The sequence below is a fragment of the Sinocyclocheilus rhinocerous genome, unplaced genomic scaffold (assembly GCF_001515625.1).
Source record: "Sinocyclocheilus rhinocerous isolate Xijiao unplaced genomic scaffold, SAMN03320098_v1.1 scaffold1543, whole genome shotgun sequence".
Classification (NCBI taxonomy): Eukaryota; Metazoa; Chordata; class Actinopteri; order Cypriniformes; family Cyprinidae; genus Sinocyclocheilus; species Sinocyclocheilus rhinocerous.
This window is the reverse complement of record NW_015623068.1, coordinates 95,776-110,968: the sequence shown is the minus strand read 5'-3', so window position 1 is coordinate 110,968 and position 15,193 is coordinate 95,776. Positions and strand designations below refer to the sequence as shown.

Here is a 15,193-nt window from a genome sequence, read left to right as displayed (position 1 = left end):
TCCACACTAGACATACAGGAAGTCATTAAATCCTATCTGAAGTCATGTCCTTTGTATTAACATTTGGATTTGAAAACAGAGTAATCCTCTGGCCCCACTGAGACTCTATAATCTGAAAAAGATTTATTTCTATTTTTACGTACATTATAATGAGTGTCGCCTTTATCTCTCAATTGGATGTAAGGATTGCATAACTACCAACATCACAATTTTTCACCCTATTACAGAGGAGAGCAAAGACAGCCAAATAATACCCCCTACAGGAAAGCTGTTTCTATTGCAAGGCTTCATGAGGGACACTGGATTGGTGTGTGTTCAGTTCCAATATGATTCCACAAGTCAGTACCCAGTTCCAACAAACATTTAGAATGGTGATTAACCGGACTGGAACTACCTGAACACCTTTCAACCAATCAGAATAGAGTATTCAAGCAGACTATGGTATAAAGCAAATATAAAGAAGGCACACCCAAAATATTTGATTTTCTCTTTGAGGGTATAATGCAGCTAAAGTTCAATGCAAATAATGTCCTGGCCCCCAGCAAATCATTTTCCCCTTGAACACTAATAGTACTGTAATACTGTACTACAACAAATAGTTAAACAAATAGTCAACAAATAGTTTGGCATACGTGAAGATAATCTGGTTGAAAGTGATGTACGAAATGGACACACATTGGATTCAGTCACAATCGTAGATACAATGTATTTAATTCAATTCAAAGTGTTAGGTACTTTTTTCACACAAATTGTTACTAAATATTCAATTACCCTTCAGGATTAAAACAAAACACAAAACAAAGCTAAACGGATTTTTGGAAAGTTCCGATCTACTTCACCAAACTGAAAGAGGTAAAATAGCATTTCCCAAAGTTTAAAATGGCATGTTTGCTTTCTGTACTTCATCACAGTGATATCCTGTGGGCCTCTAAACATACAGAAAATCATTGTTGACATAAAGGGAAGTTACAGTTGAACACTTCTTGTTTTACGTGAAGTTCCTCTATTTTACCTATATATTTGAATGAAGATGAGACACTGTTCTCTTTTTGTCCTGTACACTATGGAGAAGCATTTTGTTTTCTACACGTTATTTTACACTATTCTGTTTCACCTTTTACTGCATAACGAAGCAACACCATGGGCTAGAAGACAGTGTCAACAGGTACATTTATGGTAGCTTATTTTGTGTGATCTTCAACATTACAGACAAAAGTGAGCCACGAATTAATATACTGTTTATATTATGTTTTATATAACTGTATGTTTCAGTGTTCGGTGTAACACTAATGATTGGTTTCAGTTTTTTTGTTTTTTTTGTTTTTCCAGGTAGCAAATGGCTATGATTGTAGTGATATGAACCTACATGTCATTCCAGATGAGATACCAAATTCTGTCCAAATTTTGAAATTTAGCTTCAACTATCTTCCTGCCCTATACAACTTTACTTTTCAGAGGCTAACGAGCTTGAATTATTTAGACCTGACAAGGTGAGCAAAACAACTTGTATTTCAAGATGAACTGTGTAAAATTGTGCATCAGAGAATCTAATGTTTCTTCTTCTCACATCTAACCCTATAACTCACAGATGTGGCATCACTTTCATGTATGAAGACATTTTTAAATATCAGCCTGACTTGGCGGCCCTTATCCTAATCGGAAACCCACTTGTGTTCATCGCAGCAAGAGCTTTTTCTGGACCTCTAGCACTCAAATATCTAAGCCTTGCTCAGTCAAAGATACAAAGTTTATCAGACATCCCATCAGATAATATTGCATATTTGGAGGTTCTGGACATTGGGGGAAGTGAAATTCACTCATTAGATGGACTAAGCAGTTTTCACTGTCAGAACTTACACAGCCTGCAGCTGGACATGAACTCCATTGACCGGATAAGAGAGGATGATTTAGCACCACTCCGCAATGTGCACGGGATGAGCATCAGCTTCAAAGGAAACGATTTTGTCAATATAGAACCAGGTGCGTTTAAGTCACTGAACTTGAGTAGTCTTGATTTCAGTGGCTGCCTTAGCAAGATGAACTTCTCCTTCCTACTGAAAGGGCTTGAAGGCCTTAAAACCAACAGACTGAACCTGGGATTGTATGAAACCGATCCAAATGTGTACATACCATCAGCTGCACTACAATCTTTGTGCAAGATCTTTGTTACTGACCTGGATTTCCAGCTTCAGCATTTCTCAGACCTAAATAATTTCCCATTTGATTGCCTTAAATGGATTAAAAAGCTTGACCTTACTAGAGCCCACCTGGATTCATTGCAATTTAACATGACTGGCCCATCTACATTGTCTCACCTGGTGCTAGATGAGAACCGCTTTAAAGATGTCTGCAACATCAACACCAGAAACTTTCCCTTGCTTACGCACTTGTCCGTGAGTGGGAATTCAAAGCAACTCAATTTTAGCAGCAAATGCTTGGAGAGTCTTGGAATCCTAGAAGAGCTGGATCTCAGTCTTAGTTTAGTAAATCCCAGGGGACCTTGTTGTAATGACCAGCTGTTTGGTCTGAGTGAACTGAAGCTCCTCAATCTCAGCTATGGCTCACAAATGCTCTGGAGTTCACAGCCTTTCAGTGCAACTCCACAGTTGGAGCACTTGGACTTCAGCCATTCATACTACACTTCGAATGACAGCTCACCTTTTAGCAATCTACAGAATCTCAAAACTCTAAATCTTTCCTGGTCAAATACCAGTCTGACAAACGTGCACATTTTCAAAGGGTTGAAGAATTTGCAACTCCTCAATTTGAAGGGGAACACAATTCAAGGAGGGGTTCTTACCCAGACAGAGCTCTTTAAATATGTCCCTCTTTTGGAAACCTTTATTCTATCTTCATGCACAATAACTGCTTTTGAAGAGAACTTGTTTAAAGGTCTCATGCATCTCAGGCAAGTAGACCTGAGTGAAAACAAGTTGGTCAAACTGAGCACCTCTGGATTTTATTCCCTGCATTTTCTCCAACTTAACTATGCCAGTAATGCCATTGTGACAGTGGATGTTGGAAGCGTTATGGATCTGGGAAATAACAGTACTGTTGATCTGAGCTACAATCCCTTGGTATGCAACTGTAGCAACTTTGCGTTCATCAACTGGGTTATAAAAAACAAAATCAAAGTAAAACACTTAATGGAGACCACTTGTAATGGCACAGGAACAAGGATTATTGATGCTGAACTTCAGTGTGAATTACCTGTCGGTGTACTTGCATTTGTTATAATTCTAGTAGCAATCCTAATTACATTGGCCATTTTCTGCCTTGTCAGGAGAATTAGAAAATATTCAAGATATTCCCAACTGTAAATTAAGAGTTTGTTTGGTCTCCCTCCAAATGCAGACTACATAAACATAAAACATGGACATCTGCTTTAAGTTGGAGCTCAACATTATATGTTGAAAAACTGACGAAAAAAAAAAGACTAAAATCTTTGTCTTAATTTTCAAATAATATATGTCTAATGTCGTTTTGCATTCTCATTAAATCTACTTCCTTGATTATGGAGATTTCAAGTCTTTTCAAGTAATTTTAAAGGAAAAAGACAATAAAATGCAATAAAAGGTCATTTTGACATGCCTTTTTATTTTCAGTATTATACAACTTTAGAAGTATAAATATTTGTTTAGTATACAACATCTATGACATCCATAGAGCTTTCTGTGGGTGATGTACAACACTCAAAACCACATCTCTTATTGCACAGATCCTAAAAGACAATGATAAGCAGAATCATCTACATAAACACTGTTTTCACACATAGAGAGAGGAAAGAAAACTCCAGAAAACAAGCAAGAACATACTGAACTAGAAGGACAACATTAGGCTACCACACCAATGGTCTTCAACAGCGGAACAGAGGAACTCTCTCTATCACACACACACACACACACACACGCACACACACACGATCACAGCATAACTGCCTGTGACGCAGCACATTAATTTGGCAAATAACACAAATGTACAAAATATACATCCATGAAGTAGTTGTAAACAAACATTTAATGTGCTTCTTAAAGGATTTAAACATTACTTGTCAGAAAAGGGAAGGGAAAGAAACGCCAACAACATTAATGTCTGGGGTTAATTCATGGCAATACTATCGATATTGGAGAACAGACAATGCATATGTCCTATAAAACATTCACATTTTATCATTAAAGTTTCTATTATGTTTGCTTAGAATCTCTTCCCCAATTTCCCAATAAGAGTTGTGTTTTTAATCTTAAGGTGTCTTGTAGCTCTTTAGACCTCCTAAGCTGCATTTGTAAAGCCTATAAGGAACTGAAACTTCAGTCTGCTAATACACTTTAAAATCGCTAAAAAATCTTTTTATTATAGATTCTCTTTACACGGTTCATTCTGTTGTTTAGTTACTTATGCAGATCTGTGTGTTCAGCTCAGATATATACGCTGTATACATAAAACATTAATCACAAATACTTCAATATCGTAATATAGCCTAGATGTTTCACAATATACGTTTACTGAAATTTGCCTAGATACACAGTCGCTTTACTTTAAGTTGGTACGTGATGTATGCACACCAGTAGAGCTATAGCAGGTTTAAAGTTCAGACCAAATGTTATCAAAAGACACAATGATTCATCCTCTTCTCTGTTCTGATGCTAAACTTCAGTGTTCATTATTCAACTGCTTAAAGGTCAAATCAAGCACAACTAATGACAAATATGATTTTTAAAGTTTGAGCACAAAAAGGAAGGAGAGCGTTGAAAGGTCTTGAAGGTAAAAAGTGCATTAAATGCGCTTAGTAGTCCTATTGCGTGATTAGAGATGTTAATTGCACAAATGCATTTAGTAAAGTATTACACAATCCCCATTTGTAAGTGCTGTACTTTGCATATGAATATGTAAGAAATATGAATATGACTGGACATGAAGAACGAACATGCAGTGAAACTCCTGACATTTACCACAAGCGCTGACTACCAGCCCTGACATGTTTCTAAACACGTTGATTATCCCCGTTTAAGCCCTTTTAACCAAACCAGGGGAAATAAATCATGTTCCTGTATGCCAAGTGTTAGCCCTAAATGCTTGACATTTTTCTTTTTTGAAAAACAGATTGTATATAATCTACATAGTAGCAAACCTTAATCATGGGGTAATCCTTCAGTCTCTGAAACCTGCCTTTTATAGTGTGCTACATCTGCCTTGTCTCAGTTTCATGTAAATGCATGATTTCCTTGTTAGTGGCATCAAGTATAATGAACATTCTGAGAGCAACTCTGCTGCGTCACTTAAAATACATATCTGAAAATGCATGTGGTTAAGCCCTACATACCTTAGTGAAACTTCAGGTACACTTCATTTCAGAGTGAGACTATCATTATTCTGCTAGTTTAGACTCTATATCAGCACAATTACTGAGCAGATAACATCACTAGGAGACTAACATTAAGTACAGTATATAAACATAATGACATAGCAAAATATATACATATAAAACATACAACACTCATTTTCAACCGACCCCTCTGTACAATTAATGCTGCTGTATTTACAATATATTGCATAAAAATTAATCCTTACAAATGTATGTGAAAGGAATGTGAATTTCACCATGACCTGCAAAGAACAGCAAGTCATATTTCCCCAAAAAACTCTAAGGCCCCTTCCAGTACGATTCCAGAACCATAAGATGATTCCAATATAAAATAGTTCCAGGTGAGAAGCGCAGGACAAAGTGCTTTCCCTCTGTGCACCACTACCCAAAACAAAACTTTGCTGAAAAAATCAAAAAAAAAAAAAAAAAAAACAATAAGTGAAGAAAATAAAATAAGTGATCTGTTCTGCTTGCAGAATGTAAGCCACATCAATAGCACCATTGCTACATATATTTTCCTAGTGGTTTTAAAATACATCAAAAACCAGTGTAATACATAACACTAGCCTGAATAAGCGTGAAGCTGTTAAACAACCTTTACATGCCTTGTTAGTAGTTGTAGTTGTAATTCGAGCAGTTTTGGCTCTATTAAAGTTACAGATGCGATACAGATTCTGAATTAAACAAATGAAATATAAAGAAAACTATGTGGTTCAAAAGGTGTAGGCTATAAGATCATGAAGCCACCTTTCTTTATTGGACAAAAGTATAAGTATTTGTGGTTTTAAAATCAAAACTTGTGAAACTTGCTAATTTGACAATATATTACTCATTCTGATAAGAAAGACATCATATATTTAGGCCATGGTTAAGTTAAAGGGATAGTTCACCCAAAAATAATGTAAAAGTAATGGCTACCACTAACCGTTTGGTTACCCACATTCTTTGAAATATCTTCTTTTATGTTCAACAGAAGATAGAAATTCATAAATGACAGTAAATGACAGAATTTTCAATTTTGGGTGAACTACCACTTTAAATGTCAGAAGTCATGTATACACGTTGACCAGTGGGTGGTGCTGTAACCAAACACAAACTTTAAAGCTGTGCCAAGGTTTTTAGCGTGAAGCTGTTTTTTTTTTTTTTTTTTTTTACACAGTCAGTTAACATGCACCTTCATGTCTAAATTTGAGGTGCTCTTTGTTTGGTACAATTACACTGAACCAGGATTGGCACAGTTCATTTAATCCTTAAAAAAGGCAACTACACTCCATCTCCCCAATTATTGCACACGCCACACGTTACATTACATCGCAACACAATACAATGACTAATTTTGGCGCATTTGCGAGATCTAAAACAAGACCACAAATCAGCAGCAAAACAAGTCAACATTCAGCCTACACTTTTTTTTAGATATAATATTAACGGAGCATGATAGATCACAACACAAACAAACAAATTCATCTCCACGAAAACCCAAAGTAACAGCTTCACCGGTCCTCAGATAGAAAGGGTTCATGATATTACATATAGACAAAAATGATGTTTACATCCTCATAGTCTTTTTTTTAAATTCAATACGCTTGGCAACTACAATACAATACATCACTTTTTACAAGTTGAACCACGTGGTGTATCCTTTGTTTGTTTAGGACGGACTGAATCTTTTTCAACAGTAGTACTATCCTTTGCCAAAGGCATGCCTCTTGACAAGTCTTTGCGGTTAGTTTTGGGTGCTGACGGTGTATCTTGAGTAGGTTCCTTTCTCTTCTTTTCCACTTGCTCTTTTCGGTTGGATGAAATTTGTTTATCAGTATCCTTTGACTCACTGGAGGCATGTTTAGGGTCAGGACTGGATATAGTAGTAGTAGTTGTCCCTATGGGATCACTTGTGCTGGAGCCCTTGAGAGACTCTGATCTTGGAACATCAATTCTAGACTTCACTTGTTCCTTTGAGGAAGGTCCAAGTGATTCAACTACAGCAGTGCTGCCCTTACCAGAAGGAAGTCCACAAGACACATGGATTTTAACCGCTGGCACAGGTAACACTGGCACAGAGCCACATTGAGAACCAGTGCGGGTGTCTTTATGAGGCTGAGATTTAGGTGTAGACAAGACTGACTCTCTTAGCTCCTTTGGTTTTACTATGCTATCTTTGACAATAGGCTGTAGCTGTGCTATGTTTTCCTGCTTTCCCTTATCTTCAATTGCCTTCTCAAAAGACTGCTTAACAAGCGGAGAGTCTACTCGGGGCTTGTTTTTGGAATTCAAAAGGGTCTGTTTTAGTGTAGCACTACCAGATGGTTGCATCTGTTTTATTGCAGTCTGTGCTGTACTTGTCTCTGTCATGGACATGTCCATAACTTGCTTCTCTGCCTTCTCCTTGTCTACATCAAAAACACTCTTGGATTTAGAATTTTCTTCTGTTTTAATTGCAGATTGCACATGCACAGTGTCTTTTGTTGAAGTGTCACAACTTCTAGTCTTTGGTGGGCTTGCACCCGTGTCCATTGATGTGATATTCATGATTACTTGGCTTCTGAAGATGGCTTCCTGCTTTTCACAGTTTTCTGAAACTTCAGCTTTGACTGAAGGGTTAGAGGCACAAGTAACCTTTTCACTCATGCTGCATTTGGAGTCCTTTTTAGAAGCCATTTTGTCTCTCGAGTCCATTTTGTCTCCACATGCTGGCAGGGTTTTAAGATCCTTCACCATTAAATTGGATTGGCTACTTGCCTTCTCTGCATTTGCTTTTTCTGCATGTTGATTTTTGTTTAAGGTCTGTTGAGACTGATGGGTTTGCACACTGAATTCTCTGCTACCACTTGATGCACCGGAATTTTGTGTTCTGTCTGAGATTTGTTTGGAGAGTTGAGCGGAAATACTTGCTGTCTGTCCATTTTCCAAGCCAAGAGAGCTTGAAATTTTGCCACAAGTCTGATCAGACTGTGGAGGTTGGATGGTGGTTGTTTTTACTTCAGCCAACCCAGAAAGTTGTGAAGTGGTGCTTGCAATGGCTTTGGATTTTGAATCAGTAGCTGGCATGTCTTTCAATGGGGCAGCAATGGCAGATGGAGTGGTTTTTCTTTGAAGGGTAGACAATAAGCTTTTAACAATAGTGGTCTCAGGTGCATCTGATGGCGCTGAGACAGAAGTCACAGTGGATGTTGTGACAGAGGAAGCTAAAGATAGACTCTGCGGGATGGGTGCTGTTTCTTTGATGGATATCTCTGGTTTAGCCTGCCCTGAGTCAGCATCTGAGGTTGGAGTACCAGCAGTTCTGTCTCCCAGTGTAGAATCTACGTTTTTGTCCAAACGTTTTACTCTGCTAGATGTTTTGCTTTCCTTCAAATCTTGAAGATGCTCTGGATTGATGTCAAGAAAGTCTTTGGTGCTACCAGCCCTATCCTTTCTATCTATCACAGTCTTGGTTTTAGCCAAAGTTGGGCTTGATGTTTCACAGGCATTGTCCATAACATTTTCTGATGAATGGACCTGCTTTATTACTGCAGTGGTCTTTGTATCGGTTGGTTTGTCTTTATTTATGCTATCCTTCTCTGTAGACATTGCTGGACTGCGTGAACTAATCGGTGTCTCACTCAGCCTATTATTATTTTTGCCAGAATTTGCTTCTGGGATTTGCTGGACAGAGTTGAGTTGAGAAAAAACAGCGGAAGACACTGGGATATCCTCAGGCTGATTTGTGTTACTAAGGACTGGTTGTATCTGCTGAGTTTCGTTTTGCTTTGGAGATGCATTCTCTATATTTTCCATGTCGTCTTCCTGGTCTTCATTGCTGACTTCCTTGATGGAGGGCGTTTTCCCACATGCAAAGTGAGCATTATGTCGTGCAGCTCTCATCTCCTGAGCTGTCTTTAGCCTAGTCTCCGATTTCACACTTGTGTCTATGGACTCCACTTTATTGGTTGTAATCTGCAACTTCACTCCATCATTAAATTTATTTCTATCATGCAAGGCCTCATTGCAAGCAGAACTTATTGTAGAGTCCTTATTGGAAATGGAATCTTCTTTTGTAACAGTTTTACTGCTCAAATACACATTGTCCTTATGGTTAAGTGTCCCAGATGTCCCTGCATGTGGACTTTTCTTTTTCTCTGCAGTTTTCTGTTGAATTGGCTGTTTTCCACAAAGGTCTTCTGCCAACATAGTACTTTCACCATGGCTGTCTGCCATTTTGGAAAGACATGTGTCAGTCTTGGATACCCGAGGCCCAGAAAGCAGACCAATGTCCAAGGTGCCCTCTAGTGGCTTTAAAGAGGACACAAGCCTTCCCTCCAATTTGTACTCAGAGGAGGTCTTCCTGAGAGGACCATCAGAAGAAATCATCTGAAGTTTTTCTACTGCACTCTCTCCTCTTCCACTAAAAAGCTTAGGGGCCAAAGTTTCAGAAGTGCCATGGATGTTGCACATGCCACCTTTAACATGTTCTAAAGCTAATGCGGAATCCAGCTGAAGACTTTTGGACCTAGTGGTGTTGAAATGAATGCTTTCATGAACACCAGAGGATATTCGACACAAGGAGTCCTCCCTATCCTCAAAGGACTGCCTCTTTCTGGCAAACTCCATGTTGGAGGCTTTGAAATCTGGTTTATTACTTTCCTTCATTGCCCGAGACATTTGGCGATCTGATTGACATGAAGGTAACCTCCCATTCTCACTTAAAAGTGATACACAGTCTCCACTGGTGACAGACTCAGCTATGCTCTCACAGACTCTTGGATTTAGTTTTTTGTAGAGGACATCCTTCAAAGTAGCATTTGTAGACTTGTCCAGGGATCCAGATTCGGAACCCTGGGGTCTCACACTGGGACGTGTAAGGACACTCCACTCCTTATCTTCAGCAGCAGAACCTTCCACATCATGCACGGTGTCTTGTTTTTGCATAGACTCTCGTCTCTCAGCCCAGTCCTGCCTCTTCACCACCACTTTAGCTTTCAGCTTCTCCCTATCTAGCTCCTCTGCTGACTCCTGACGACCAACTTTGCGAGTAACAGGCCGCTTTAGGCAACCCTGCTCAGCAGGCCTCACCCGAGTAATGGTGGGTGGCTCACAGGAAGTGCTCTCCTCTATGGATGGTGGGATATGCTCCCCTCTAGATGAGGCCTCCCCTTGAGACTCCTCTTGGGTAACCTCCAAACTGTGCTTTCGGGTGCATAAATGTTTTTTGTCACCAGAGTAAGAAGGGGAAAGCTTCTCCTCAGATTGAACTCGCTTCAAGAGTGGGGACCGAGGAGGCTCTGCACTTTTAGGTCGTACCATATGGCGTACAATAGACGGGGGTGAGTGCATTTTGGCAGGGAAGGCTTGAGAAGTTTTGGAGTTTCCCACAGTGTGAGTCAGCAAGGGAGATGGGGACCGCGGAGGAGAAGTCGGCTGAGGCTGTGGGGTCGGGGAGGGTGTGCGAGCCAATGGTGAGAGGGGAATGCTCCCTGCTGATTTACGTCGACCCTGACGTAACCGTCCAGGTAGTTTGGGACCCAGGCCATGCAGAGTGCTGGGTCGGATGTGGCCAGAGCCTGCTGGTGAGTTAGGTGCACTGGAACTGGGGGAGCTACTCTGTGATGAATTGGCACCTGGAAGAAAGAGTGGAAAGTTAAAACATTAAGATAAGCAGCAATTTTTTTTATTACTTTCATTCAGATTTCATAATTTCACATTGAACTGAACAGGAAATGCACAGAACACTAATATTTACACCCCTTGACACATGACAGGCAACATTATTTAAATATATATATACTTTTTTTTTTTAAATCAGGACCAATGTCTGGGTAATGTAATGTAAGACACACACCTGACTGGTTAAAGTCGGGTGTTGGGCGAAAGGCAGCTGTGGGGGAGCGTGGCGAGAGACTGTGCGTGGGAGAGCCAGGTAGACTCTCTCCTGAAGACAGTGAGCGGTTTAGCGAGGAGAAACTACGGCTGGTGTGTAAAAGTGGAGAGGGCTGCATGGCAAAACGTTTGAATACTGAACGCCGCCTGGAGAGAAAAAAAAGTTTAAACTGAAAAAACACATTGGATGATGAAATTATTATATATACATACTGCCTACTGTTTTATATAATAATTTAAAATAGTAGGTTATATACTGTATATACTACACAGCATGCAGCAGAAAAGTACACTAATTTACTATTCTGAACAGAGTGTACATTACAAAAACAATGCAGCAACAGCTACATCTAGTGGCAGTGGGGGATCTTGCTACTGAGGTGTAGGTAGTTTATCCAAATATATGTGGTTATGTACTGTAAATAAACATTTGTAAAAAACCTGCAATAGACAAGAATAATGACATTCTTATTTTCTTACCTTTCTTGAGTTTTCTCTTTCTTCGGCTTCTTGGTTCTTCTCACCATTTTGCTTCTGTAACTATTTCTTCTAGCTGGACCAGTTTTGATAGAAGTGTTTTCAAAAGGGGTAGTGGAAATCGCGACTTTACTTCCACTCTGCGAAAAAAAGCACGTCACTTACAGACGTATTGTAACAAAATTAAATGGAAAACAAGCAGTGAAAATAGTGTTGTGGTTGTAACATTGGCTGTTTTTTTCACCTTCAGCAATAGTTCCACCACCTCAGTGTGAAGCAGCCCATGAACCGTTTCTCCATTCACATGAGTGATCAGGTCTCCAGCCTTAAGACCAGCCTTGTGAGCAGGGCCACCATCCTCTACATTCTATTTCCAAACAATACAATATACATAGTAAATCATACATGGTTCGAAAGCTTTCATCAATATCTATCAATATGTGTGATGCAGTAAACTGAGGTATGAAAAATCTGTGAGAATACATTTTGTCAGCTGTTTGGGTTCTATAGTGGTGTGCTGGACAGCCCTGCCACACTTACCCAGACCATGTGATAAACTGTATAAACGTCACCGTCACAGGCGTAGACCCGGATTGCTCGCAGAGTGAAGCCAAACTTCTTCCCTGAGCTGTGAATGACGATTGGCTGACGACAGACGACACCACTGAGGGAGGAGTCTCGGCTGGGGGAGGAATCTCTAGAGGATGGGTCTGATGACAGCGAGTATGGAGAAATGGGGCTTGCTAATGGTGACACACCAAAAACATCTGGGGGGAATAAATCAATAAATCAACTGACTGGCGCTATGCAACAGCAGGTAACCATCTTTCAAAAAAACCTGACATGGACAATAACAAACACTTGTCACAAAAGTAAAGATATTCCAACATATTCTTTCACATACACATACTGTACACTCACCTCCAGGAATCATGAGTGACAGTGCGCTGGTAGACACTGATTTTGGGACTTTGCTGACTGCACACTCTTTCTCTGTGGCTTCAGGTTTGGGAGCAGTCAGGAAGAAGGCTGTATCAGAGGAGGGCTTACAGGAGCTGTCCAGAATCTCCACTCCATCTCCCTGTGATGGCGCCTGATCCAGGTGCTCAGAGAAACTGCCTACTCAAAAAAAAAAAAAAGAGAGAGAGAACAGTTAGTTATAACAGTTTTGCAACCTACTTATTATGCAACCTATAAATAATTGTAACATTTAAAGTTTGTATTATTTATTTCCCTTTTAATCATTTTTAATTTAAATATGAATTACTGTTTGTTTGATCAAAAAACAAATCACTTTTTTTATTAAATGGGGGGGTCAATTGTACCTTGGCAAAAACTCAAAGTAAAATCAACATAAAATACAGTAAATACACCGTAGGACTCCACTGCCTAAAGTACTGCATGTAAACCAATAGCATGTGAAAATTAATTGCATTTATTAATGTTTTATACATGGAGTCTCTTGATACCTCAAACACAAGTAAACATTTATTTATTTATTTTTGTGGAGGACGTTTGATCCCATCTCCTGTAAATCACCCCTGTACCTGAGAGGGTGGAGTTACTGATGGTGCTACAGGGTGTGGTGGGATCAGGCTCATCCTGAGGCAACTCCCCAATACTAAAGGTCACTTTACTGGGGTCTTCCAGAGCCAGGGAACCCTCGCCGTCTTCCACTTCTGCAGAGATTGCAAATTTAGGAAGAAGACCGGAACATCTGCTCAAGCTGGTGCTCTCAGTGTCGGATGAATGAGAGAGAGAGGGGCTGGAGAAGGGAAACAAGGAAAAATGACATAATGATCTACTTGAAAAAGTCAGGTTTTAGGAACATAGAATCTGTTTTGTTGGTGGTCCAAAGAGGTCTACCAGCTCTAACCAGCTTTATTAAGAGTGAACTATGAACCTTAACCCTGCTAGCTGGTTACCAACCATCTGGACCAACTTGGACCAGTTAATGATCACAAATGACCAACCTGGACAATGTAAAATCATCTACCATCAGAAATTGGATTTTCCTGTTAAATTTAACATACATCTCAGTGAAGTCTGGAGTCCAGCTCAGTGAGTCAACAGTGAGAGGACTGTCAGTTGTCTTCTCTGGCTGTTCTCCTTTCTCATCCAGCTGTCCTCGAGATAGATCCAGACTACTGTAAACCTACACACACACCACATACAATTAAACAGCATGTATATGCATCAATAATCTCCATTAGATCTTGTAGTAAACACAGGCATGTCACAGCATTCAAACATGAGAATGAGATAAAGAATCCTGAAAAGCGAGAAATTGAAAATGTGACTTGAAATGCTTCTGCTGGTCACTGCTAGGTTGCTCCTAAGGTGTTCTGGGTGATTTCTAGGTGGTCGCTTACTCTCCCAAGCAAATTAGTGGCAAATATGTATGAATTTGTACAATCTCATTCCACTAAGGTTTATAACACAATTGATGATGCCTCAATTTTATATTGATAGTAATAATATTCTTAATAAATTTATAAAGAATACATAGAATCAATAAATCATATTCTTCCCCCCTGTCCTAGTTTGTTTATACAAAAAATAAAAAATAAAAAAATTTAAATCAAGCAACAACCCCATAATTATAGCAGATATTTATAAAATACAGCCTTCACCAGATTCTGGAAGCAACTGATACTGCAATGCACCAAAGCTTTGCATGCCTGAGAACAATGACCTGCACGAGTATTTGTTGTGTGCGATGTTGTTCCCTGACCTACAAAAATATATCCCTCTTAACAAACGCAAATGCATGTAAATATATGAGCTGAGCCCTATGGCAGAGACCGTGCTGGCCATACTTTTCCACATTTTTATTTGAACATACACTGGTCAGGACTCTTTTCATCTGAGCCATCATTCTGCTCTGCATGAATTAAACAGTGTGTGAGGAAAAAGACAGACACAACTCACTTTTGAGAATCGGTGTGAAGATGAGGAAAACTGCCTCAGTTCCACATTGAAATCTTCATCATTGGTATCATCCTCCTCCTCAGTTTCCAAGTGATGGTACCTATCAGATCGTGCTGAGATTGAAAGAGAAAATGTGTCACATTGTGTGGTGATGTCAATTGTCAAGATGCTCTCATGTCAGTTATTTTAAGACTCCATTCTTCTGAGAAATGTTAAAAGGACAGTTTAATCAAAAATCAACATCCTGTCATCTAGCTTGGTCATTATACAATACACAGAAGAAAAAAACTGCATGTTTACTTAAATATATATTGTTATTACTGCATATAGATAAAACATGAGAAACATTTTGACAAAGTGTCCCAAGCAAAGCAAAAAAAAAAAAAGCTAGATAAAACTGCTGACATTTCTCCAAACAAATGACAAAGATTCATATCACCAACCAACTGTGCTATACTAATATATGACTAATCTCTCAGTCTGGGAACATCTGATCCTCCCTTAAGACATCAAAACAGACATGGGCACTGGCTCTCAGCCATGCACTGCTTGCATGGACCATGAAGG

General features: G+C 39.4%; 2 protein-coding genes across 4 annotated transcripts in view; one reads left to right on the top strand and one right to left on the bottom strand.

The window, feature by feature from the left end:
• The first annotated feature begins 1,063 nt into the window (after positions 1 to 1,063).
• Positions 1,064 to 3,369, top strand: cd180 (CD180 molecule). The gene is made up of 3 exons (XM_016555721.1): positions 1,064 to 1,165; positions 1,330 to 1,490; positions 1,589 to 3,369. The coding sequence occupies exons 1-3, from the start codon at positions 1,064 to 1,066 to the stop codon at positions 3,318 to 3,320; spliced, it is 1,995 nt and encodes a 664-aa protein (XP_016411207.1). The 3' UTR covers positions 3,321 to 3,369.
• Positions 3,370 to 6,515: 3,146 nt separating this feature from the next.
• The window catches only part of LOC107740425 (microtubule-associated serine/threonine-protein kinase 4-like), a 94,430-nt gene continuing 85,752 nt past the window's right edge, over positions 6,516 to 15,193 (bottom strand). For all 3 annotated transcript variants that reach the window (XM_016553221.1, XM_016553964.1, XM_016554648.1), the window contains 9 exons: positions 14,627 to 14,739; positions 13,729 to 13,850; positions 13,243 to 13,460; positions 12,617 to 12,814; positions 12,236 to 12,462; positions 11,940 to 12,062; positions 11,699 to 11,835; positions 11,181 to 11,365; positions 6,516 to 10,959 (listed from right to left, as the gene is read on the bottom strand). In XM_016553221.1, the coding sequence (XP_016408707.1) occupies positions 6,971 to 10,959; positions 11,181 to 11,365; positions 11,699 to 11,835; positions 11,940 to 12,062; positions 12,236 to 12,462; positions 12,617 to 12,814; positions 13,243 to 13,460; positions 13,729 to 13,850; positions 14,627 to 14,739 (5,312 nt within the window). In that variant the 3' untranslated portion in view covers positions 6,516 to 6,970. The remainder of the gene's footprint in view (positions 10,960 to 11,180; positions 11,366 to 11,698; positions 11,836 to 11,939; positions 12,063 to 12,235; positions 12,463 to 12,616; positions 12,815 to 13,242; positions 13,461 to 13,728; positions 13,851 to 14,626; positions 14,740 to 15,193) is intronic.